Below are 27,408 nucleotides of genomic sequence, written 5' to 3'. Positions count from 1 at the left end.
GGAGGAGAAGGCAGGCATAGAAAGTTCCAGCCGGTTCGAGAGCTAGGTAGCAGGCATGGCGGGAGGCGGGTAGGGGGAGGCAGGGTCGCGAGGGGGCGTGCGGCCTCCGCGAGCGGCTCTGGGCCGAGTCTGCAGCACCGCCCCTAGCCGCGGCAGGCAGGCTGGGCTGGGGTCGGGGCGGGGGCGGCGCGGCGGGTGCTGGGCTGCGGAGGGGGCGTGGCGGCTGCCCGCGGGCGTAGAGGGGGCGGGGCGGCGGCTGGGCGCGCGGGCGGGGCGGGGCGCGCCGAGGGGGCGTGGCGCGGCGTCTGCGCAGCTGCCAGCGCCTTTAAGCCTGGGCTCGCGCGGCTGGAGCGTGCTTTCGCCGCCTGGGAGCCGTCCGGCCAGGCAGTCTTTAGGTCCCCACTGTCCCCGTCGTCCCGCCCCTTCGCGTCCCGGGAACCAGCTCGCTTCTGAGCCGCACTCGCCGATCCTCCAGGCATGCCCCGCTACGAGCTGGCTTTAATCCTGAAAGCCATGCAGCGGGTAAGTGACCTTCCCTCAGAGCCGGTCTTCCCGCGCGGGCGCCCCCGCTGCCGCTAGGCCGCCGTCCCCCGCGCGCCCTGGCCGCGGGACCCCGGGCCTTCCTGCACTCCTCGGAGGAGGCCGGGGCGGCGGGCGGGCGGCGGGCGTCCGCGGGGAGGGGGCGCGCGTGGGCCGGTCGGGCTCGGCCGCGTGCGCGCGGCAGGCGGGGGTGTGCCTGCGCGTGTGCGCGGTCCGGGAGGGTGTGCCTCGCAAGCGGCCGGGCGGGGGCGGGGCGGCCCGAGCGGGACCCGACCCCGATCCAGGCGCCGGCCCTCGGGAGTCCAGTGGAAGGTCCGCGGGAGGACACGCGCGAGCGCCCAGCCCGGCTCCGGCCAGTCCCCGCCAGTCGTGAAGCTGCCTCGTCGCCGGCCCCGCCGCTGCCTGCTGCGTCCCGCTCCGCCGCCTGCCGGCCTCCGCCGCCCGCCTCCACTCTAGCGCCCGCCGGCCGCCCGGAACGTCCGCGCCCAATAAAGCGTTCCTCCAAAGCGTGTTTGTGCAGTTGTCTGTATCCCCGTCTCTTGCAGTCGCTCTCATGTTAAAAAAAAATCTTTGACTTTTCTTTTTCTGACTTCAGCGAAAATCCCGCTCCCGATGCCCTTAGCCCAGTTTCATTCATCCAAGTTGTGGCCTTTCTTGCGCCTCCAGAAGACATTTTATTCCCCCTGCTTTTGATTGATCTTGAGGTAGATGATTTCACGTTTGGAGGGATGCTAAGCGAACCAGCAGCCCGTTCCCTTCAGGTGACGGCGTGGCCAAGGACAGGGGCCCGCGGCCCGGAGGCAGCTCACTTCGTCCTCTGTCCTGGGTCATGTACTCCTCAAGTCGTCGCCGAAATCCCCATTCTCCCGTGAATTCGGAATTCGGTAACGTAGTTTGGTGTATGGTTTTGTGTTTTTCCTCCACCAGGTGTAATAAACAAAAATCATTGTACCACGTCCGAACTTTGGAAGCACAGCTTCCTGCAGCGCTAGAGGGGTGGACGGATTTTTACTTTTGAATCAGGCTCTGGGTCAATTGCGAGGAGTATTACCAAGTTTGATTGAACTTAAGCTCAATTGATAAACTAACAATCACGGAGCGTCGGGAGATTGTTAGGAAGTGTGCTTTGCATACTGTTAACTGGGAAAGGACTCGAGTGCCTCTCTATCAGGTCCAGACAGCCTGGTCAGGCATGCCATTGTATCCCCCAGCTTGTTCTTCATGGATTTGGGAGAAGTTAAGATTGTATTGTTCAGCCTCTTGAATATCCCTCTTGGCCCTCTTCCTCCCTTACCGGGATATGTAACTCTGAAAGGATAGGAGCAGTGAAAACAAAATATTAAAAGGGAAGATTTTTAATTAGGTGGAAGTTGTTTAAGCCCTCCGTTTAACCTATGTGTTTTAGGAAGTGTAGAACCTGGGAAATTTGTTACTGAAATTCCGTTTACTTTCCTTGTCTTGGGGAGGTAGCAGGTGATACTGAAAGAGGCAACCTGTAGGCATAATATTTGCGCATTCTGTAACCCTTTGAAACCTTTGAAATGAAGACTTGCACTACCCTTTGTTTTTGCCATAGTTGCCAGTTATCTTGGTTAACATAGCTGCAAGTATAAGTTAAATGTATTTCTTTTACCATACTTTTTTATGTCCTGTAATAACATAGCCTTTGGATGTGGAGCACCCATTTTTTACTCTAGTTCAGATCAACCAAGTGTAATTTGGTTAAAATAATTAATAACCTTCCTCGTAAATCTTCCACATGAGGGAAGGGGGCAAAAAAAAAAAAAAAAAAAAAAGAAAAACCCTAGAAAGTAGATAATAAAGGTGAACTGCCTCTTGGAGAAAGAGGCCCCATGGCAGTAGATAGAAGGCTGTAACAATGGTGACTTATGTACAATGGTGAAGTTATGTTGAGATCCTTGACCTAAATAAAGTAATATTAAACAACAGTTTCTCACTTACTTGTTCAAAAACCTATCTGTAGCTTGTAAATGTGTCACAAAGAAAGACTTCCAGGTTTTAGACCAGTTTGCTTGCTTTCAGTGTAGGGAAATAGGATTCTAAAATAGGAGGACTATTTGGGGGGAAACGGATTTAAAAAGTTAACTCTAGGCTTATGAAATGAAAAACGTGACTGTGAGTTTTCACACCGGTAGCAGGCCCTGGAGAAAGCACAGTTTTAACCTGAGGCACTTTGGGCTTCTGTTGCAAGAACGGTATTACTGAAGCTCCTCAGTTCTAAGTTGCATATCTTTCACGTTTTTAGATTCTTAAATGTACCTCTTTACCCCTTTAATATGATGTGTTTTCCTTTCCTCCTCCAAATCATTTATGCATCTTGGAATTTAGGAAAATGCTGTGTTAGGCAACTTTAACAGCGGATATGGAAGTTAAGAAACTATAGTTTTTCCAGCCTTTGGACTCCCAGAGCTGCTCTCCTGTTTCTTCTCTGTGGTACTCAGCCTGGAGAGCATTCTTAGTCTGTTTGGAGAGTATTAACTCCTCCCTGTCCTCATTACTTTTTTTTGACCCTAGCTTGACTCCTTTAAATTGAGCTTACTAAATTTTAAAATTTAAAATACAGATCATGTGTTGGTTCTCACAGTATCTGCATTGTAGCAAAGTCAATTGTGGGAACCCCCATTGAAAGATTTCAGAGTGTATTATGTGGAGTAGGTCCTATTGAACTATAAAATTGTACAGTTAGTCACCCAGAAATTCCAATACTATGTTTTTCTCAGTTTGTAAGTGGGAGTTGATTATGAGTATCTACTTTTGTACTTCCAAGTTTGGGCATATATGAATGATACTAGTCTTTCTAAGAAGAAATTTATTTGCAGGTACCATTTAGCTTGATTTTTTAAAAATGTGTGTACATAAAAAAAATTCTGTTTTATCCCTACTTTAGCGTAAGAAGTAGGTAAAAGTGTGGTTAAATTCTGAAATATGACAGTAAAGTGATGGATTTTGTGAAACTAGGCCTTTAAAGGTGACAAGCAATTTGAAAAACTAGTTGTTTAAACCAGTCTTAGACCATATTTATGGAAGAGTCTCCAGAATAAAAAGATTTCAAAAGTCCTGTTACACCCATACCAGATACCTTCAAGAGAGTTTTATTAATTTCTGGAAAACACAGTATTCAAAGGCTGTAATGTGAAAGGACATAGCCACAAGGGAGAGAACAAGGCTGCAGTTCCAGATAGCCTCACTTCAGTGTGAGGAAGACCTTCTCTGACAATGGAAAAAGAAATGGATTGCCTGTGAGATGATGAGGTCTAGATCCACCTCTACCCTGCCCTCCTGCAATGAGAACTTTGAGGTAGTTGAGGAGAAGGGGTCATACATTTGGTGAGAGAGTTTTCCTGAGAGTGGGAAAATGGTTGAAGCCCTTTGGTTTCACTTGATAGTTAGATTTTAAAGGTTGGTGTTTCAGTTAGGTAAAAGACTGAAGTGCCAATACATGAATGGTAAAGCCACATACTGTGTAATGTAGAGGAGTTGAGGAGAAAACGAAACTTTGTAGACACTTTATGCCTTGGGTATACAGGAAGAAGAAATCTGAGGAAAGCTGTGCAATACATATGTATTCTTTAGTTATTTACTTTATGAACACCAATTACTTCTCATGCCCTTTGCCCTGAAGGTGTTCACAGTTGGCATATTTAGATTATGAAATCCCTGGGATAATACTTTTCCTGAAATCTTCTCATTGGTGTTCAGGAATTTTTACGTGAAGAATTAAAGGTTAATGGCTTAATAACTAGTTCACTTGCTAAATGATTACATGTACAAAAATACAATATTTTATATTAAGATAGCTCATTGAAATAGTACTTTGTAGGGTAGGGAGTTTTATGTAATCTGAATTTAAGTTCTGACTTGGTTTAATTTAAATATAGAAAAGTATAATAGTTCCTAAAATGTAGAAAACAGTTGGTTTTCTGATAGGGTGATGAAGAGTTTTTCTCTAAACTATCAAGCCTTTTTTGATTAGAACACCTGGCAAAAGTTTTGTATTTGTTGTAGAGTTCTATTCAAGTTAGGAGGTTCTGAAAGTAATGCCTATGAAGCGCCTGTATGTTAGATACCTTTTGGAGATGGAGGGTGCTAATAAACTCATGTATTAGTCAGGTCAACCCTAGGTCCTTGTAGCTTGCTTAGCTTGCTTGGCAACCATTTGCCAACTAGAAAGTAGTGAAGTTTCTGCTGTGTGTTGGTGGGAGACATCAGTTCAAACCGAAACATCTAGCTGTCAAGTGGTCAAGTCTTTTTTTTCTTCCCATGGGCCCTCCCTAAACAGCTTAGCCTTGTATCTTTAATAATCTCTTTGTGTTTTATCTGCTTGAAACCAGGCAACTTAAAATAGTTACCCAGTAATGGAAGACTTGACCCTGTGAACAATGTTATACTTTGATTTGGTATTAAATTTTCTTGGGTTACAGCTTATTGCCGCAGCAAGCTATTGAAGAAGGAAGGAGTCCTGTTCCTGCCCCTGAGCTACAGCTAAGGTACAAGGAATGGCTTGGGGGTAAGGAGTCCTTCCGCACCAGATATGGTTTGTATGTATGAAGACTGCTTGTCAGAAGTTGACATTCTGCACTAATTTTTTTTCTTAATTCATGACTCATACATTCAATACTGATGTTTCTAGATTTTAAAAATCTAGGTTATATCTAGTGTTGTATGCAGACTGTTATTGAATCTTCCAACCTTTTAGATTATAAAATCAGTTTCAAGAAAATTAAGAGTTCAAAAGCAATGACTGGGAAATTCTGAAGTAATATTTTTCATCTAGTGTCTTGCTGTGTTTGTACTACTGCATGTTTAACTCATCTAAAAGAAACCTGGAATACCAGAATGGGGTTTAACATCAAGGTGGAAGGAAGGGTAGAGAACAGATGATAAAATACTGTGTGATTACTCATGTTATAAAAAGCTGTTGCTATTTAATTATCAAACTTTTCCTGTTTCATGTTCTTAGCTTTGGTTAGAATTTCCAATATACTCATGAGTTTATCTGTTTTTAGTGGAAGGCAGTATTTTTAAGACACGTGTTATCAACATATGTGGTTACCTCTTAGGGGAATCCTTATTTAAGGAATTAGTCAAATTAATGAATGGTAAGTTATCAATTTGTCTAAAGGAAGAACTACCCTTGGGTTTGGAAAGTGACAGTTAATTCAACCTCTTATCCTTTTTGTTGCTCTGAAATTAGAGCAGGGGTTGGCAGCCTGTGGCTTTCAGGCCAGATCTCATCTGTCACCTGTATTTTTATGGCTTGTGAAGTAGGAAAAGATTTTACAGTTAAATAGGTGGGAAAAAAACAGCAATACTTTATAACATTTGAATTTCATAAAACTTCCACTTTTCAGAGTCCATAAGTAAAGTTACATTGGAACATGACCCTGTCTTTTGTTTATATTTATTATCTGGTCCTTTACAGAAGAAATGTGGCAGCCCCTGATTTAGAGTGTATAGACACAATTTTCTAGGTGCAACATTTTTCTTGGCTTCTTATGGTGCTGTTTTCTGATGTTACTCCCCTGATTTCTCCCTTCCTCTTCTTCTTCTTTTTTCTTTTTTCCAGACAGAGTCTTCCTCTGTTGCCAGGCTGGAGTGCAGTGACGCGATCTTGGCTCACTGCAACCTCTGCCTCCTGGGTTCAAGCGATTCTCGTGTCTCACCCTCCTGAGTAGCTGGGATTTACAGGCACGTGCCACCAGACCCAGCTAATTTTTGTATTTTTTTGTTTGTTTGTTTGTTTAAGTACAGACAGGGTTTCACCATGTTGGCCAAAATGGTCTCAGTCTGACCTCGTGATCCATCTGCTTTGGCCTCCCAAAGTGCTGGGATTACAGGCCCTGTTCTCTTTATGTACAATTCCTTTAACCTTCATGTGGATGATTTGCTGCCTTTTTTAACAAGCTGACAACTCTGGCATTTCCTTTTGTCTTCTGTGCTGGTTATGGCCTCCTGGGTATCCCCTTGGCACTGCAAACTCAGTGTGGTTAAAATCTTAAATGTATTGCCTATCCCCAAAGTTGCCTCTGTTATTGCTGATTTCTGTTTATCACTTCTCTGTCTTCTGTCATCTGGGCCTGAACAAATCCAGTTCTTTCTTTTCCTGCAGTCTCAATCACATATAGTCTTCTCTGCCCTAGTTGAACTGCTCATGGTTGTTTCTTCCTTAGACTCTTGCAGTTTCTTAGCTGGTCTCCTGACATTCTACTAAGGGGAGGATAGCTAATACCTGTAAATACACTTGTAGTGCAAATATATGTCCCTGAGATACTTTAAAACACCTAAATAGGTACACTTTTAACAAGGAAATGGTAGAAAGCATTGTTAAGTGATGGCTTTCTGATTCCCACACTAATTGATTGTATCAACCTTGTTGCTGAATTACTGCATACTTCTCAAATACATGCAGCATGAAGTCGCATCTGAGGCTGCCTCAGATATGACTCCCAACTTATTTTTTTAACCTCATCTTCCAGTTCTTTTTCCAAATTATTTTATATGCCCAGTAAACAAAGTTGTGCAGATTCTTATACCATTCCCTTTTATTTTCTTTGGTGCTGGCATCTTGCTGTTTTTCTGTTTGGAATGCCCTCCCTTTCCACAATACCCCACCACCGCCATGAAAAACCAGTCTCATGTTCTTCCAAGTTCATTTTAACTCATTTGGTACATTAAACAAATGTCAAGGGTCTGCACCATTAGGAGTATAGACTAATCTTTGCTTTGGTTGCATGAGTTTCATCACATGTCCCCTATCACATGGATCACATTGGTGAATGTGTTTTACCTCCTTTGCTAGATTACAAATTCTTGAGAGTTGAGTCTTTCATTTCTGTTCTGCTATGTTTTGCATATATGGTAGATACTTACTAAGCTGCCTTGAGGGGTTACTACTCTCATCTCTCTAAAATAGTTATTTGCTATGATACAGCGTGTTGACCTCAGGCTAATAGTTTGCTTACAAGTCAGTGCACTTTGCTCACGTTGGGTGAGTTGTATGTTTACCAGAAGTTGTGTTGATTTCCAAGACTATTTTATGACAGATAATCTTGTTTCTATAAAATAATTTAAATATCATGTGAGCTGATGAAATGAGTGCGAACCTTTGTTTCCTGAAAACCAAGTTGGATTCTTTGGGAAGACTTGATAAAAGGTGAGTCATTAAAATAATGGCTGTAGAATTAGATATGGCTGAATGACTCAAAGTTTGGGAGGAAAAATAATAGGAGGAATCTGTATGTGGAGTGTTTTACAAGGATCTTTTAAAACTTTCCACTTTAATGAAGCTGAAACTGGAAAATGTAGATAATGCCATTTATAGATGTCACTTAAATCAAGCAGAAGGAACTCAAATCATCAGGGAACTCCAAGTCATCGATTCCATTCTCCAAGTGCTTGTCATGACCCCCATATTGAGGTTGGCAAATGAATGTATGTTTGTGTGTTAAATACTTAATAAAATACTTAAGGTACGTATATATGGTTTTATGACTGGATATGGCTTTGGGTGTGAAGGCTTCTGCTTTATAGAAAATAGCTGATTTTTTTGTTTTCTATTATAAATGAGTAGAAAAACCTTGTAAGATCTGAAATGAAGATACTGGATGTGTTACCATAGGATAAACAAAAGACTGGCATTGGGAGACTAGAAGGAGCTTTAGAGGCAGCTGGGACTGGGTTTTGGATTCTAGCACCTACTTCCTAAGGACTTTAACCTTTTGGATCCCCAGTTCCTTCTTCGTAAAATGGAAGTAATTCATTTGGGAGGGCATTTGAAGATAAAAGTGGTTATGTGACCTTGGAAGTAGTTAAGTGTAGTTCTGTCATTAAAGTAGCTTTAAGATCTTAGGCAAGTTGCTGTGAACTTCATTGCCTGGTTTTTCATTATTCCCAGTTTATTAATGAAACTCCAAAAGATAAAAGTTATTGTTATATCTAAGTTTATTTCATCAGAATCCCAAACTAGATCAAACCTGAAATACAGTTCTTGCTCAGTAAATGTTTGAATTAGTGGTATTGGTACTTACTACTCTGCTCCCATCTATTATTGCCATGAGGGGTATGGGACTGGTTTTGCCAGCTTTTTTTCTCTCTTCTTACTACCATCCAGAAATCCAGATTTTATAGGAAATCTGTGTGTGTGGTTTTGTTTTGTTTTGTTTTGTTTTTAAGATGTTGCGAACTAATTGAAGAATACGTAGGTACCATGGATCAAATGTAATGTATCTGTGGGTTAGGTTGGCTCTCATTTTGTAATCTAGATATTCAGATAATTAGCTGTAGGTAGCCTGTAAACCTCTTAGCATCTATGTTGACAAAGCCCACCTTGTTAATTGGTCACTGGTTTACAATAGGACTAATTTCAGTGATGGCAGGCACATTCAGTTCTTAAAAGTAGTATCTATAGTTTAGGATTGTTGGGTTGTATATGTCCATTTAGGCTAAAATGTACATGTAGGCTTCAGAGCCGCACCGTGTAATCTGTCAGAGAGTGATATTCCCAGTCCACTTTTTCTTTCAGTGTCTGAGTGCTTATTTTAGGCATGTATTAGTACAATATGATTTGTACACATTGTATTAACCTCTTAGGTGTTTGAAATACTATTGGCATGCAAAAATTGCTTTGTCTAGAAAATACTGTTTTTTGCTCAGAGTATATCTGTGGAATTAAAAATAGTTTACCCGTGATCCTTGGAAAATAGTATTACCATGAAAAAAATTCAGGTGCTCTCTTAGTAAAGAGTATAGAGCAGGGACGTGATGACATTTTTATTTTTGACCAGGCTTTGTGTTTCCATGAAATAGAAGCCAAGTTATTACCTTGACTAACCTTACTTTTTTTTGTCTTTTGTTTCTGTCACTCCCACTCCAGATAGATAACATCAAATTGCAAATAAAACAAACTCAGATCCCAGGTTGTTCTTACCTACCTTTTGGCCCATGGTATAATTGACTTGTTTTTCTTTCCCTTCCAATCATTTTTACTATGATTACGGTCCCAGGTAAGGGAATTTCTATCCACTTTGGGCATACCTCAGTAGAGGTTGGTGTAGATGAAATGATGAAATTGCAAGTGAAATTGCAAGTGAAAGCACAGACTTAGCCAAACTTTCTTTATTGCAGCCCTCAATCCTCATAAACTGGCATTTTTCTGCTTCTGTCCCAGAATCGAGAATTCCTGGTTTTGTCTTTGTTTAGACTTCAGTTTTTAAAAGTTTCTCTGTAACACCTACCCTGGTGGTTAAGTGCTTTAATTTTGTCAGCTGAAGAAACCAAGTGCAGTTATAGTAGCCAGGTTGCTGTGGATATAATCCAGTTTGAGAAAATTCTCATTGTGGTGATCAGAAGTGCAGTGTTGTGGTTGCATTTCAGCTGCTGGGAAGATGCTCCTGCAAATCCTTGTGTCGTCTTTGCTTCCATTAGAAAGCTGCAGAATCAGTATAAGTTCCAGATATCTGCTCCCTTTTCATTTTGTGCTCAGATGCCCTGTGTATGAATTCTGATTATAAAATATCTGTTCAGTCTGGTTTTGATTCAGATTTAAGGTGAATTTCTGTTGCTCAGTTGAAAAGCTAAATTTGAGAGTAGGCTCTGTCAGGCATGTTGTAGGAAAGGTGTATGGCACTGAAGTGTGTGGTTTTGTTTTTTAACTGCTTGACACTGTTAAGTAAGCAAATGACCCAGTCATGGGTTGTTTTGATTGCCTTTCTTCTGTTGGTGTACTGCTTGCCTTCTGTTTTGTTAATAGTCATATGAGAAAACAGTTGCATGAAGTATAGTATCTTGAAGCTTTAAGACACCAAGTTTCCATTAGGGAGTCTGTCTTGCAGACTTTGGTAGCATTATTGGTCTCGTGGGAATGCCATTCTCATGTATGGACTAAGTAAGGGCCAGGAGTTTTTGCAAATTTTGTGTGTGTAAGAAGATTGAAGAAAACATTTTTCCTAATGTTATTTTCTTAAGTATTTTATCTGATTAGGATGGACTCGTTGGAAATTACTGATAATTTCTTTTTTTTTTTTTTTTTGAGATAGAGTCTCGCTCTGTCCCCCTGGCTGGAGGGCAGTGGTGCAATCTCAGCTCACTGCAAGCTCCGCCTCCCGGGTTCCCGCCATTCTCCTGCCTCAGCCTCCTGAGTAGCTGGGACTACAGGCGCCTGCAACCGCGCCCGCCTAATTTTTTGTATTTTTAGTAGAGACGGGGTTTCACCATGGTCTCGATCTCCTGACCTTGTGATCCGCCCGCCTCGGCCTCCCAAAGTGCTGGGATTACAGGCATGAGCCACCGCGCCCGGCCAACTATTGATAATTTTAAGATTTCCTATCAACTGGCATCCAAAGAAAACAGTTGTGACCCTATTTCCCTGGATTTTTATATCCCTTTACTTGTCTTATGTTTGCAATGTAAGAGGAAAATCCAGCTGCCTTTATAATCTAGAATACCATGTTTCTGTTTTTATTTCTTAGGTTTAATTCAGGGCATAATTTCTACCAGTCCGTCCAAATACTGTTAAAGTTACCCTATTTGTGGTCTTACTTCTTACTTCTTGAGTGTTATATTCTCCAAACGTTAGAGAAAATTAGAAGGTTTTAAAGTTTTCCAACTAAAAAGTATCTTTCAGAGGAAATACCCCAATTTCTGAATTCTGTTTATAACTTGGCCTGGAGAATTATAATCTGGTCTACCAGGAAGATGCTTGTGCTTAGGTTTTCTGCCTTACTCACATGGAAAAATGAGTAGAAACTATTTCCTTCTAGAAACAGTTTTTTTCTAGAAACATAAAATTGTAACCAAGTAGGCAGAGAACAGAAAAAAACACAAAGTTGACCTGTTAGGATGTTTTACCTCTATAAACCTTAAAGTTGCTAGCCTTTGAGGGAGGCTGGATGAGTTGATAATAATACCTAACCTTAGCAGTTGATTGAAGTAGGGGTGCAGGGGTTATGTAGGTGTGTGTATGTATTTAAGATATATGTACACACATATATGGATATTATACACACACACATATATACAATTCTCTTGAATCCTTAGCCATCTTAAAGTTAGGTAGAGTGATTTCCATTTTACAAATGGAAAAACCGAAGAATTAAAACACAGACTTGGACATACGTAATGGTAAATACAGTAGTTTAATGAAACTTTGTATTGTACCCATTGCTCAGCTTCAACTGTTAATTTTCAGTCTCCTCACCTCTATTTTCTTTAGCTTAAAATTTTTTCCATTAATTTCCCTTGGCTAACATGACTAAAAAAATTTGAAACTGTAAGAGCAGTTCATTTAACACTTGTATGATTTTTGTATAGATCACTAATTGTTAGAATATGCGTTATCTTTTTTTAATCTGCATTATTTTGAGAGTTGCAGACATCTTGACATACCTTTCTTGGGAATAAGGGCCTTCTTCCTAACCACAACATAGCCATCACATTCGAAATTGACATTGATATGATACTACCACCAAATATTCAATTCATATTGAAATTTATGCTATTTTTCCAGTAATAGTTTATAGTGTTTTAATTCAGTATTCAATCAAGGATCATGTATTTACTTGTTTAGTCTCCTTGAACAGTTCCAAAGCCTTTGTCATTAATAACAGTGGCACTTTGAGGAGTTTTGGAGTCCAGGCCTACTGTTTTGCAGAATCCCTCACTTTGGAGTTGACCGTAGTTGGTTTTCATGATTAGAGTTAGATTAGACATTGTTGACATGAATGAATATTCTATAGGGATGTCAGTGCATCACATCGGGAGGCATACCACTTTGTTAAGCAGTCATTTGGTTAGGTGACATTCACCAGAATGCGCCATTGTAAATGTACCCTATTCCCTTTTGTATTAAGTGATCTATGGAGTAACAAACTTGAGACTGAATATTTTGTTCTCCAACAATCTTCCATTGGTTTTAGCATCTGTTGGTGACTGAATCAGTTATTACAGGAGTACTTTAAAGCAAACCTAGGTATGTCATTTCACCTGTAAATAATTAGTATGTAAGAAATAAGGACTTTTAAACAACTGTAGTGCCTTTATCACACCTAACTACAATTCCTTAACACCTAATGTTCGTGTTCAAATTCCCTGAATTGTCTAAAGTGTCTCTCTGCAGTTTTGGTTGACTCTGAATCTAAACAAGGTCCACAAGTTATGTTTACTTGATGGCCTTAAGTCTCTTACTCTGTAACAGCTTCCCCCACTCTTTACCTTTCTGGATTTGGCTGGTCACTTATGCTGTTTATATATATTCTTCTATTCCAGGTAATTTCTCTAGACCCATAGGTAGAAATTTGATTAGATTCAGCTTTTGTTTTGTTTTGTAAGAGCACTTAAGTGGTCTTGGGAGGGATGGATCACATCAAGAGGGACACATGTTTGCATTTTAGAGAAAAGATTAATTCTTGGTGTGGGTACAGATATTATCAGCCTCATCCATCCATTCTGAAGTCTCCCAGCAGCCTTTCTCCTGAAGGTTGTAGCATCCCTGTACTCATAGCCTGGGTGCATTACTTCAGGGCTTACCGGTGGTGATTTTTCTCATTACATTAGTCCTTTTGCATCAGTTAGCTGGATTTTATCTGACTTGTGTTTATTTGTAGGTTTAGTGTGTGTGTATGTCTTCCTGAAAAGTGTTGTAAAAGGATGCGTTCTTCATCTTTATTTCAGAAAGGATGTTCATGAACTCCCTTAGTGATCCTCTCAGATGTCCTCAGTTTTCTCATTTGTAAATTGGGAATCATTATCATGTCTGCCTCTTGGGGTTTTTGTGAGGATTAAATGAGCTCAAACATGTAGTGTGAAAATAGTGGTTGGCACATGGTGTTTGGTAAATGCTAGTTACTAAGATGACTTCTTTAGTTTTGTGGGAACTGAACCCAACTGTAATGGAGAGGTGGAAGAGGGAGTTCTTCATGAGTTCATATCAGGGTGCTTGGGTTTCTGTTGGGTGAGCTGAAGGGAATTGTTGCTTGCCTGCACTGACCTGCTCTTTCAGCTGTGTGGAAACAATTGCCAGACAGACACGCACAGGAAAGGTCTGCACATATCACTGCACACTAGGAGGTGGATGTTGACAATTGCAGCAGTAAAACTCGAAACACATTACACAGTGGAGTTAGCACAGTGAAGGGAAGTGGACCAGTCTGGTGGTAGGCGGTAGGTTGAGGGAGATGGTGGCTCTAGATACAGGTTTTTACTATGTCATGGTCCACTTAGATTTTTATCTGAGTGAACGTATTTGCCTAGTCCAGTTTGCCTTGTCATTTCACATACCCTTAACTGGAGCTATCTGAGATTGCAGATCACTGGTGGGGGAGGGAGGAGACTCTTTTTCCCTTTAGGCCTCTTTAATCTGCATCTCTTGTCGCTTAAAAAACTCACTGTCTACAGTAATACAGGATATTGGAAGTTTAGCAGTCTTGATGGTGAAGAACTTAGTTGTTAATATTTGATTTGTTTATTTAACAAACATTTGAGCACCTGTAATATGTAAGATGGTGTTCTGGACACTAGGACACATCAGGAAACAACACAGAAAATTCTACCCTCATGGAGTTTACATACATGGTAGTGAGGAGACAGAAGAAACGTTTAAGTTTTATAGCATGTTAGGTGTGGAGTACTGTGGATAAATACAGAGTTGGAGAGGAGGCATTAAGATGGTCAGGGAAGTTAGTTTGTGCAAAGACGTAAAAGAAGAGGAGACAAGTCTTGTGGAAATCTGGGGTTACAAAGTGTTGCGTGCATAGGAAATAGCCAGTCCCAGAGGCTGGTTTGGTCCATTGTGATGAAAGGGTTGACTGCTTGCTGTGCTTGTGCCCTGTAGTGGGCCAAGGGCAGAAGCATGGAGACAAGAGGCCAGGACAGTGATCTGGGTGAGATGGATTGGTGATTTGAACCAAGGTGCTAGTAGTTGTCTTTGATTCTGGATGTATCTTAAGTAGAGCCAACAGGCTTTGCTGATGGATTGATTGTATGTGGGTTGAGGGAGAAAGTGAGCAGTCAAGGATGACTAAAATTTTTGGACTGAGCAGTAGTGAGGATGAAGTTGCTATTCTGAGATGGGGAGGATTGAGAGTAGAACAGGTTTTTTGGGCAAAAGCAAATTATTCATAACCCTGAACAACAGGCAGCTACAACACTTCATCCATTAAGAGCAGTTGTCCATAGATTTTACTGTGAGAACCCTTGCATCTGTAGATTGTACAGCTAATTCTTTCAGCTTAATGTTTTAAAGTTTTGGGAGTTGATAGATAAAGATTGGCTAAGATAGAATCCTATGGCCTGTGACGACTGGGTCAAGTATAGAATACGCCTTAAGACTTACTATTTTTCCCCCTCTGGTGGAATGACTAACACTGATAAAAAGAATGAAGGCAAAAAGCCTTGAACTTGGATGGTGAGAACATAGATGGGTCTGGTCTTACAGCTGACTCATCCGGGCTTTGCTGTATATGAAGCCTATGCCTGGGACTTCTTTTTGTTTTTAATCTTTGTTTTCTCCATACACATCCATTCATATGATCACACAAAGATTTCAACTGGTTTTTATCTTACATGCTGTTTGCAGTCTTACTTTGTTAACAGTTGTTATATACCCATCTTGGGTATTTTCAAGCACAACTTTTTAAACATGCATGATCTTTTATCAATATCGTTAATGTTTCTTCCTGTCAGTAATGTCCTTTTCATTGAAGGTAGTATTGCATAGTGATTAAGGGCAAAAGCTGTTTAGACATACAGATGGGAGTGCACATCCTGGCTTTAACACAAACAACTGTGGCCTGGAGTGATATATACTACCTCATGGCTTCAGTTTTCTCATCTGTAAAATGGTCATAATAATTGTACTTATCTCATGATTGTTAAAAGGATTAAAGCAATGCACATAAAACTAGACACAGTACCTAGATGGTGTTAGGACTTAGGTTAGTGTAAGGTTTTTTTTTTTTTTTTTAATTTCCATTATTTATAGTTCACTTATCTTTGAAAAAGTCTTTTACAAGCAGATAGTTTTGAGCCTCTTGAATTCTCATTGAGTTACACAAATGTTTTGGTCGAGATTACATAGTAATAGGCATTACTGCTCTGTTATTTCATATTTTCTTTTCTTTTTGAGACAGGCTCGCTCTGTCGCCCAGGCTGGAGTGCAGAGACGTGATCTCGGCTCACTGCAACCTCTGCCTCTCTGGGTTCAAGCGATCCTCTCACCACAGCCTCCTGAGTAGCTGGGATTACAGGCACGTGCTACCACACCTGGCTGATTTTTGTGTTTTTTGTAGAGATGGGGTTTTGCCATGTTGGCCTGGCAGGCCTCGAACTCCTGGCCTCAAGTGATTCACCCACCTTGGCCTCCCAAAGTGCTGGGATTACAGGCGCGAGTCACCATGCCTGGCCTGTTATTTCATGTTTTCATTTATCTTTAAGAAAATGGGTTGTTGGGAGTTGGCTCCTATATGTGATCTAGTATCTTTCACATAAAAGTTAAAACCAGTAGTAGTTTCATAGTCGTTCTTCCCTCATTGACTGTCATATCTATAAGGTCTTATTTCTCTGAGATTTCTTTAAAAAAATTGATGATGAGCCAAACTTGTTGGTAGAATCGGGTTAAAATGAATATATCTTGGGCGGAGTGTGTATGGATGAAGTAAATCTGGTGGTTTATGAACTTTTCTAGGTGAATAAGATTTTATTTGAGGAAATGGTTTACTTGGGAAATTATCCATTCTCCCCACTCCTGTCCCGGGAGAAACTGATAAAAGTAGAGCTGTTCTGGTGGTAGAGGGTTGGGAGAAGGGCCGCAGTCCCTCTCTACTCTGCCTCAACTTCACGCATCAGAATACAGCTTCAGCACCATTTGAGTCCAGTCAGAGCTTGGTATAATTATTAACTTTTAAAAACTTGAGGGTGCAAGTTTAATAGAAATGTTTTGTCAAAAAGATTTAAGGGCAATTCTTTATATTTTAGGTACGGTTAAAGCATTACGGTACAGGTTGAATATCCCTTATCTTAAATGCTTGGGACCAGAAGTGTTTGGATTGTGGGATATTGCATATTACTTGGTGGCTGAGCGTCCCAAATCTGAACATCCCAAACCCCAAATGCTCCAGTGAGCGTTTCCTTTGAGCATCTTGTCAGTGCTCAAAAAGTTTTGGATTTGGGAGGAGCATTTCAGATTTTTGATTTTTGGATTATGGATACTTAATCTGTAGTGTTGTCTTTAGCGCCACTTACAATTTAAAACTGGCTGGAGTTCAGGCCAGTTGTATTAGGAAAACCTGTTTTGCTCTGTGTTACTGATGAACCGCTACAATACCCTTGCTCCACATTTTTAAAGTAAGCAAGGGTTGAGGACAGTCCTGTGTGAGTACACATACACTTTGCACCAAGCATTGGTAGTCTATTCCACAGCTGGAATTTGCTTTCCTAGACCTTCAGTCAGGGTGACAAAAGTGAAAGCTTGTATGAAAAGTCTTAAGAATTTTATATAAATTTTTTCTTTTTGTGTTTTACTTGAAGTGATTTAAGTAGGAGCTAATAGTTGATGAGACAGTTGGGAGTCTAAAGTGTTAGAGAGAGCTGCGTCTTTAATGCATTATTTTATCTAGTTCTTCTATATATAAATAACTTGGGAAGATCCTAATATGCCTTGCACATAGTTGACAGTTTAATTTGAAAGGAACTAATATTACTTCTAGTATATTCAGGTTGTAGGGAGTAAACTGACATTTACTGAGCCACCCTCCCCATTGCACTGGGCAATACTAGCTTTCTGTGTTACTTATTCCTTATAAATCATAAGGAACAAGTTGGTTTCATTTTAAAAGCCAGACAGTTGAGGCTCGTAGGGATGAAGTTGTTGCCTGAGATCCTACAGTTTGGAAGTGACGGAGCATGGAACCCACCCCTTAAAAGCTGTGCTGTTTTCTTCTGTACCATGCCACCTACATAGATGTGGTACCTACACCCACCTCCCTTCTTACAGAATCATGAAATCTGTCTTTTCTGTTGGGGTGGGGAGAAAACAAGCTTGGGTATGCCCATGCTTTTTGTTTTTGGTAGGTTACACAAAAGTGATTGTAATTCAGGTAATTAGGTTTTCAGAGGTGTCTGTGTGTTCTATAACCCTAAATTATTAGCTAAGTGAATATTTTTCGTTTGGATCAGAGGATGAGCAGGACTTACCAAGCTTACCATTGACAGAGTGCTGGGCTAGGCGTCTCAGATTGTACCTTGAGTGTGTGGTTTGTAAATTGACTCCAAAGCTAAAGAGGTGGTGGTTTGGTCACATTTAAGATTATTGCGTTCTACTCTTTGCAGGCCTGCCTGTGTCATTGAACTTATTATGACTTGAAGCCCTGACTGAGTATAGGAGATAATTTTTCTTGTTCCTTGTTTGGTTTTTAGGGCAGGTGATTTTAAATTTTATTAGTTTTTATTATTTTTTTTTGATAGTGTGCCCATATATCCTGCAGTTTACAGATAGTTCCAGAATAATTTTCTGGTTTGGAAAATAAATGATATGGTCACCCAGATAGTACAAGAGAGATCTGGTCATGATAACTAATTACATTTTGTTCAACATGGTTATATCACCTGAAGAAGTGGTTATTTAAATTTGGTCTTACCTTTTTGTCTCTATTTGGTCTGTTTGGTCAAATGCAGCAAATATTTACATTTACACTTCTCTATTTGGATTAATTCTTCAGTTGCAATTTAATTTATCCAGATACATGGAATAGAACTAAAACTGCATTCTAATTCTGTGCAAAACAATAAAATACTACTTTCTGAGAAGGCTGCCTTCTCTTTTGGGAAGAAGGGGAATCTGCTCTTTTTCAAAGCACCTGTGTGTTCAATGTTTGACTCAATCTGCTCATCACCACTAGGGGACTGTTTCTTTTTGCATTCTACAAGTATAGTCCCATTACAGAAGCTTTTAAAGAAAAAAAATGGACTACCAAGGAACCCACTTACAAGCTTTTCATAACTGTACCTATTTTATTGTCTTATAATTTTTACTTGAGAGGTTTGCCTGAATGGTGAACTGTGACAATAGGCATATATAAATATAAAAATAACAAGTTAAAAAGCCTCATGTTAGCTGAAGATTCTTCCATGTATATTCTTGTAAAAATAAGGGAACCCTGGACAGTGCTCATTGTATTTTTTCTTTAAAAGGAAGAAAAACATATATATATAACATACTATATATTCAGAACCATTTTTAAGGAATGTACAGTTTATCTCTTGAAAGACTGAAATTCAAGGCTGTGACTATGACTAGAGTGTAAAATATAGCTGTATTGCATTATAGTATTTTATATATTCCTACAAACTAAATTGACCTGTTTTTGGTTTTGTTTTTCCTTTTCCAGTCTTTACCAGGTGCTGGTCTCTGCATGTATTTTAAGTTGGAAAAATCTAGAAACCTACCCACAGACTGGTATGGTATCCAGTGAGAAGGGAACTGTCTGCAGTGGCTTTGAAGGATCTGAGGAAGCCTAGGCTGAGAGTTGAGAATTCAGCCTTGAGCTAGTGTTAAGGCTATTCTCTGCTACCTCTCCTGTGGGCAAAGCAACTTTACTAGAGAAGTTAGGAGTTAGGGCTAGCATGAGAACTTCACGCAGTTTGAGCATTCATCAGGCAGCAGAATATAGCTTCTATATCTACCTTGCATAAATCAGATTTGACAGTGAAAAACAATGTTACTGATAGTAACAGTGCTTCCCAGTGATTGAGGAAGTGCATATTTTCTTTTTGAGCACTTTGTTCTCTGAACAAATAAGCTGCAGCAGCTACTATGACGCATAACCCACCCTATTTCCCCCCCAGATAAAACCAGAAATACCCAGTGTTTTTCCTTCCCTTCTTTGAAAAGCGTGGTTGCTACTGCCATTGGGAAGAGTGATACCTGATTAGCCAGGTAGCCTTCTGAAAATTGAAACAAGTGGCCTGAGGATGACGTGGATGGCTATTGGGTAGCAGAGAGCCCTAGAGGCAGGGTTTCATAACTGCCAACAGCAGTTTTCCTTGTAATTGACACAGCAGTTTTCATTGTAATTGACAAGCTTCCCTTACGCAGAAACATTTAAAGGTACCCTTTTTTTTTTTTTTAAATTATTATTATTATTATACTTTAAGTTCTAGGGTACATGTGCATAACGTGCAGGTTTGTTACCCTTTTAAATAATGTTTGCTAGTCATCTGATTAGATTTTATTTAAAATTTACATGATTCCTCCTACATAATGTCAAAGCATTTGTTTAAAAACTTGAAAACTTTTGGGGGTGGGGAAGGTGGTCATGGAAATATGATCATCTTCAGGATTTGGCAGGTATGAAGTGATACAAATCTCAACTTTTAAGATTTTTTTTTTTTTTTTTTTGGCTTTTCTCTGGCAATCTTATTTATGCCAGCCATTGACACTTAGAAAACATTTAAATCACTTTTCATAGCATAATTATTGTAGTGCTTAATGCTTTAAAAAGGCATGCAGATGGGATTGAGACATTTCTATCCAGGCAGCTTTTTCTGCATTCGACCTAAGAACCTAATTTTGTAGGGCAGTGGTCTCTAGGCATTATGTTTAGCTCCTTTTGTCAGTGAGAAGTGTGTTGTAAAGTTTCTAATACTGTGGTCTGCTGTGAACAGTTTTGAGAAGAGGGAGCTTTAGTATCATTTATAGGACTTAAAAGGAAAATGCCTAGGTTCATCAGAAAAAGCATGGAAAAACATTTTGCTCTGAGGTTGCTTTACTGCAAAAGGAGAAATCACTTAGAAGTTAATGTGTGGAAGGCATTAGGTTGAATAAAAATGTTTTTTCGTATTGATCTGTCAGCTACAATTACAATTAACTTTGAAAATTCAGTATTTGTCTCTTTTTCAGGAGAAAAGACATCAAATTAATACGTTTAATTTTAGGTAAATTTAAATGTCTGTTTTGCAGAGTGATTATCTTAATCCAGAACTGAGAAATTCCTGATGGTCCTACTGAAGATTTATCTAATGGTCAACAAATGTCTGTTTTGTTGAGGTTTGGCGGAGATAATAATAAATCATTTTTTAGTCTTCAGAAAACTTTTCTCCTCTTCCCTCTTTTCTCTGCTTCCCTATACCCTTCAACAAAAAGCATTAAAAGGAAAAAATACTCAATAAAATCATACCTTTAGTCAGTGCTGTTATCCTCTCAGAGGTTCTTTTGGAAATATTGCCTGATGAAAAGGAAGAGAAGGAAATTTACCTCTTTTAAAGTTTTCTTTTTATTTTCTTGCAGCGTCTTCTAACTAGCAGAAATAATACAATTTTTGAGTTGTTTCATAAGTTGGATATTTCTAGTTTTGTGTGGAATATCTTGTTTCCCATTAGGGCAGGGGATGTCTCACAAGTTCTAGGTTACTGTATGACTACTATATCCATTTACTGGAGTTTAAGAAGCTTTATAACAATACATTTCCAGAGACTGGGCAGTACTTGGTTTTCTATATTTAAATTTCCTGAGGGTAGATGATAACATCTAGTAAACACCACCAGGTTCCATTCAGGACCCTAACTGGCCATAAAGTTAGCCCCATACTCTCTTAGGATTCATTGTATTTTAAGATTTCATTTTTGTGCCCTAATTATTAATTAGTGTTTTCTTCCCTTTAGGGTGCTTTAAGATCTTAGTACCTGTTCCAATCTGAGACTACCACAGTAAGACAAGAAAAGGCAATGCTGTGGTAGGCAGTTAGCTGCTGAAGTTAGGCCACTTAGTTATGAAGTTGATTAATTTTTGTCCTTAGTTCAAAATGATTAATATTCTCACTGACATAAGTATCAGCTGTGATCATACAGATTGCTCTTTCCTGTGGAACTGAAGTGTATTTAAAATTTTTTTTCTTTTTATAAAGAATGTCTTGTTGCGCCATGTTTGCTAGACTGAAAGTTTCCTCATCACGTGGTGAGACCCTCCTCTAATTCAATCTTTGTCTTTTGTCTTTGCTGCCTTGCAGGGTTGGTACAGTAGGCTTCACTAGACTTAGCTGCAACTCAGAATTTCTCCTCCAGCACCTGAGTAAATGCTGATGGTCTTGTGGAGAGTGGATTAAGAGTACGAGCTAAGTTCTCAATCCCAATTAAGAAGCGGAAAATTTAAACTGTCTTCTTCAAAGTTTATCACAACCACCACCATCAAGACAGCAAACCAAAGGACAAAGACTTTGACCTGCTGTGTTGCTCTGTGTAGTCCAGTTCACGTATGGTTTACAGACTTGGCTGGGGTTACTAAAAGTAAATAAAGTTGGACACTTCTGTCATTGGACGCTATTATTCACAAGTTACCAGAATGAGAGCTGTACTGGACACAGCAGACATTGCCATAGTGGCCCTGTATTTTATCCTGGTCATGTGCATTGGTTTTTTTGCCATGTGGAAATCTAATAGAAGCACCGTGAGTGGATACTTCTTGGCGGGGCGCTCTATGACTTGGGTAGCAATTGGTGCCTCTCTGTTTGTGAGCAATATTGGGAGTGAGCACTTCATTGGGCTGGCAGGATCTGGAGCTGCAAGTGGATTTGCAGTGGGCGCATGGGAATTCAATGCCTTACTGCTTTTACAACTGCTGGGATGGGTTTTCATCCCAATTTACATCCGGTCAGGGGTATATACCATGCCTGAATACTTGTCCAAGCGATTTGGTGGCCATAGGATTCAGGTCTATTTTGCAGCCTTGTCTCTGATTCTCTATATTTTCACCAAGCTCTCAGTGGATCTGTATTCGGGTGCCCTCTTTATCCAGGAGTCTTTGGGTTGGAATCTTTATGTGTCTGTCATCCTGCTTATTGGCATGACTGCTTTGCTGACTGTCACCGGAGGCCTTGTTGCAGTGATCTACACAGACACTCTACAGGCTCTGCTCATGATCATTGGGGCACTTACACTTATGATTATTAGCATAATGGAGATTGGAGGGTTTGAGGAAGTTAAGAGAAGGTACATGTTGGCCTCACCCGATGTCACTTCCATCTTATTGACATACAACCTTTCCAACACAAATTCTTGTAATGTCTACCCTAAGAAAGAAGCCCTGAAAATGCTGCGGAATCCAACAGATGAAGATGTTCCTTGGCCTGGATTCATTCTTGGGCAGACCCCAGCCTCAGTATGGTACTGGTGTGCTGACCAAGTCATCGTGCAGAGGGTCCTTGCAGCCAAAAACATTGCTCATGCCAAAGGCTCTACTCTTATGGCTGGCTTCTTAAAGCTCCTGCCAATGTTTATCATAGTTGTCCCAGGAATGATTTCCAGGATACTGTTTACTGATGACATAGCTTGCATCAACCCAGAGCACTGCATGCTAGTGTGTGGAAGCAGAGCTGGTTGCTCCAATATTGCTTACCCACGCCTGGTGATGAAGCTGGTCCCTGTGGGCCTTCGGGGCTTAATGATGGCAGTGATGATTGCAGCTCTGATGAGTGACTTGGACTCTATCTTTAACAGTGCCAGTACCATATTCACCCTTGATGTGTACAAACTTATCCGCAAGAGCGCGAGCTCCCGGGAGTTAATGATTGTGGGGAGGATATTTGTGGCATTTATGGTGGTGATCAGCATAGCATGGGTGCCAATCATCGTGGAGATGCAAGGAGGCCAGATGTACCTTTATATTCAGGAGGTAGCAGATTACCTGACACCCCCAGTGGCAGCCTTGTTCCTGCTGGCAATTTTCTGGAAGCGCTGCAATGAACAAGGGGCTTTCTATGGTGGAATGGCTGGCTTTGTTCTTGGAGCAGTCCGTTTGATACTGGCCTTTGCCTACCGTGCCCCAGAATGTGACCAACCTGATAACAGGCCAGGCTTCATCAAAGACATCCATTATATGTATGTGGCCACAGGATTGTTTTGGGTCACGGGACTCATTACTGTAATTGTGAGCCTTCTCACGCCACCTCCCACAAAGGAACAGATTCGTACCACCACCTTTTGGTCTAAGAAGAACCTGGTGGTGAAGGAGAGCTGCTCCCCGAAAGAGGAACCGTACAAAATGCAAGAAAAGAGCATTCTGAGATGCAGTGAGAATAATGAGACCATCAATCACATCATTCCCAACGGGAAATCTGAAGACAGCATTAAGGGCCTTCAGCCTGAAGATGTTAATCTCTTGGTAACCTGCAGAGAGGAGGGCAACCCAGTGGCATCTTTAGGTCATTCAGAGGCAGAAACACCAGTTGACGCTTACTCCAATGGGCAAGCAGCTCTCATGGGTGAGAAAGAGAGAAAAAAAGAAACGGAGGATGGAGGTCGGTACTGGAAGTTCATAGACTGGTTTTGTGGCTTTAAAAGTAAGAGCCTCAGCAAGAGGAGTCTCAGAGACCTGATGGAGGAGGAGGCTGTTTGTTTACAGATGCTAGAAGAGACTCGACAAGTTAAAATAATACTAAATATTGGACTTTTTGCTGTGTGTTCGCTTGGAATTTTCATGTTTGTTTATTTCTCCTTATGAACTTAAGGATATGGTGAGACACTAACTTAAGACAGTACTGACTGGTCTTTGGGGAAAAAAGTTATGTAACTGTTGCATCTCTCAGGCATTGTTTACGCTGTAGGTTTTAGCCAAATTTTACTTAGCAGAAAATCATCTATTTACAAGACTTTATTTTCCCAGAGATGGATGAAAGTAAATCTTCAACTTAAATGAAGCAAAACCTAACAGACTGAATTGTGCAAATGTGGTTTTAAATTTTGCATACCAAAGTAAGGAGAGACCAATTATTCCCACAGAGCACTTAGAGCAGAATATATGTTACGTTACCATGAATTAAGGTATACTGTCTGCACTGCGAAGTCTTGGCAGACCTTCTTACTCTGAAGTAGAAGATTTGCTCATTTCTAAATTTTTTTTGTCTCTGTAAGCCCTCCTACCATTAAGAAAAACTTATTTCTTAGACATTGTACAATCAGTTATGTACTGAAAATCGAATGTGCTTGTGTGATACTTGTTTCAGGACAAGTTCGTTTGCCAGGTTCATTTTGTTAGCATGAGCCTACGGATTCTGATTGCCAAAAGAAAGAATGTTTTCCTGTAGGTATTTTTGTACCACCAGTATGGAATGTTAGGGAAAAACTTTGTTCCAGTTCCTTTTTTTTTCTTTCTACTTTCAAGTTTAAGTGAACCATACTGAAATGACCAACAAGTCTGCCTGTAAAGTTACATGTCATGATTGTATTGTTAAATGATTATGGGGGAGAAAATGAAGTAAATGTTGCTGATGATCCCCATATTTATTGATCATATTAAGGTGGTTCATACAGTTTGGAAAGGACCAGCCCCTAAGCAGTGTTTAATTAACTTATGCTAATCAGATGATTACTCATATATTCTGCTAATTTTCTAGCTTTGTTCTTGTTATTTGGAAAAATTATTAGCCAAATGCCTTCCTAAGTGGATCTAGTTGGAAGATATGTCCGGAAACCTAAAGAAAAATTGACGCTGCCTTTGTGTGCTGGATTGCTCTACTTGATTAGATGGTGATATATCAAGGTTGAATTTTTAGCGGGAAAATTTAATTCTCATATCTTATTGCATCCTTGCCGAGTTTTTCCCTGATTTTTCTTTTCCTCAAAAGACTTGCCATCTGTACACAACCTCTGTGTTTTTGTTATAGTGACTTAGAGCATGAGGATATTTCAATGCAAGCTGGCCATCAGTAACAGAAAACTCAGTGCGTACTTTGCTGTTGTTAGGTTGTCAATATAGTCTTTCTGTAGGATGGATAGCATGTTTGAGAGGTGCCAAACAAGAACTTTTGGGGTTATAGTGTGTCTTGTGGAGGGTATTACAGGACTGTGTAATTATAGGACTCTAACTTGACATGGCTTGGCACCCACTTGCAGCTAGTGGGTACAGGGTACAAAAGATGTTAGAGAAAAGCTCTGCAGATTATGTACTTCTGTGTCTTTGTGTGCTCAACACTGTCCTTTGTCCTCCATGAAAGATGAAGGAAGCAAATTATGTATGTACTTTCTTTGACTTTCTTTAATCTCTGATACTTTTTAGATTGCATGATTTTACTAGACTTGTATTTAGGGAAATTACTTTCATAAATACTTTTGTAGATTTTGAACTCAGTCTTGTTTTTAATTTTTTTGTAGTCTATAAACTAGTTTCATTATGATGGACTTGATTAGTCCAAAGTTAATTTTAGAAATCATCAGGTAGCGTAGTGTCTTCCCATGATCAGGAGGCTTTCTGATGGACTGAGTCTGTAAATGAAAAAATAATTTATGAATAGCATGTATATCTGAAGAGCTTAGACTGCTAGAGTGCCTTGTAGAATTTTTTTGTCAGTTTTATTCTTGAGGTTTATAATTTGGGGGCCAAATAGAGATCATCCTTTTCTTGTTTGGAGGTTGAGGCTGCGACATGTTCAAGGTTATGAAGTCTTATTTGGGAAGAACAGAAACCAGGTCTCCAAATCTGGTCTTATGGTTTGTTTAGATGTGTCTGGACAAATGGTTTGTCAGTGTTTTGTCCTATTTTCTCAAAGGAACTGTTCTTCCTTTGGGACAACCTTACGGTGTTTGGGAAAGTAATAAGATCCTGGATTTTTCAAATTAACATTAAGTTGTAAGAACTAAAATTTTCTTTGAACGACACTGCTTTTTAATTTGGTGATAATTGACATATTGGCTGGGCAGCCTTTCTGTCTCTTCCATATCCAGTGTAAATGAATAGGAGGTGTTTGTGATTTTTTTTTTCTCCCTTTATTTAACATTGAGTCCTAATAGTTTGGAGAATTAGGGTCCCTCTACCTTCTTTCTGCTCTTAGTAAGATACATAAGGTACATCATCTTGTGTCTGTGTGTATATAGCAGTAGGTCAAGTTTAGAGTACTAAAGTCTGTAAATAAGGAATGACTATTAGCATATTCATTAGAGTTGTTTATTCTTGCCAGTATAAACATTACTTTATTTAGACTAAAGTCCCTGAAGCTTGTCTTTCTTATTGCTTCCCAGTAATAGATAATGTGCTCGAGTAAGTTTGTGAATTGCTGATTGCAACTTCATTCAGGGACCAGTCTCCAGTCTATATTTCATTAGAATGATTGTTCCTGGAATGATACATGGACTGTCTTAAGCTAGCAAAATGTTCATACTTTACACTGATTAAATGGGTCCTAAATGATGACATTGGTCTTTAGACATTAACATGTGTATATTTTTATATTAGCTCAAGCTAAGGTTCAGAATTGAAGATTGGATATTGACTAGAATAGCTAAAAGTCAAAATGACGTGAGGACACTGGTCTTGGAAGGTAGAGAAAAATAAATGTCTTACCAGGTGTTAATGGTATCCCCAGTTCTTAGACTTTTGTCTTCTCAGGCAATTTTCGTCCCAAGATCTGATGAGAAGGGCGTATTACATTGGTATGCAGGATGATTATTGTGTATTTTGTGGGACCTCTCATTTCCCTGGTAATCTTTAAGAATATTCTGTTCTGCTACCCCCAGAGAGTAAACACTTGAGCCACTTTCTTCTTCACCAGCTATTCTTTCCCGGGGGTAATTATGCTTTGTCTTTAGATAAGAGAAGCATCAAGCAATAGCAGTGGTGCTGCGTCCTTTGGCCTAAATTCAATAGATCTTATCTCCTAGGGCTTCCTTTTCACCTGGCTCAAAGGATCTATTGTCTTTGGCACCAAGAGGCTGGCCAGGGTCATGTAGCCGTAGCTTTTAGGGATGGTACCTCAAGAAATTAGCTGGGACCTATCACTCTGAAACTTCACATTTTAAGAACTGAGTTGAGGGAGTTGTTATGCACTTCTGTAACCTGAGGCTAAGCAAGGGGTTCAGTCTTGTGAGGGCCAA

General features: G+C 40.1%; 2 protein-coding genes across 2 annotated transcripts in view; both read left to right on the top strand.

Annotated features, from left to right (window-relative positions):
• Nucleotides 1–410: 410 nt before the first annotated feature.
• Nucleotides 411–27,408, top strand: part of MRPS6 (mitochondrial ribosomal protein S6) — a 67,761-nt gene continuing 40,763 nt past the window's right edge. The window contains exon 1 of the mRNA XM_007964296.3: nt 411–522. Within this exon, the coding sequence (XP_007962487.1) occupies nt 478–522 (45 nt within the window). The 5' untranslated portion in view covers nt 411–477. The remainder of the gene's footprint in view (nt 523–27,408) is intronic.
• SLC5A3 (solute carrier family 5 member 3) lies at nt 415–24,145 on the top strand. Its single transcript, XM_007964261.3, has 2 exons — nt 415–522; nt 21,555–24,145. The coding sequence occupies exon 2, from the start codon at nt 21,887–21,889 to the stop codon at nt 24,041–24,043; it is 2,157 nt and encodes a 718-aa protein (XP_007962452.1). The 5' UTR covers nt 415–522; nt 21,555–21,886; the 3' UTR covers nt 24,044–24,145.

This window comes from Chlorocebus sabaeus, chromosome 2 (genome assembly GCF_047675955.1).
Source record: "Chlorocebus sabaeus isolate Y175 chromosome 2, mChlSab1.0.hap1, whole genome shotgun sequence".
Taxonomy (NCBI): Eukaryota; Metazoa; Chordata; class Mammalia; order Primates; family Cercopithecidae; genus Chlorocebus; species Chlorocebus sabaeus.
The sequence above is the reverse complement of the archived record's forward strand: the minus strand, read 5'-3'. Positions and strand labels throughout refer to the sequence as shown.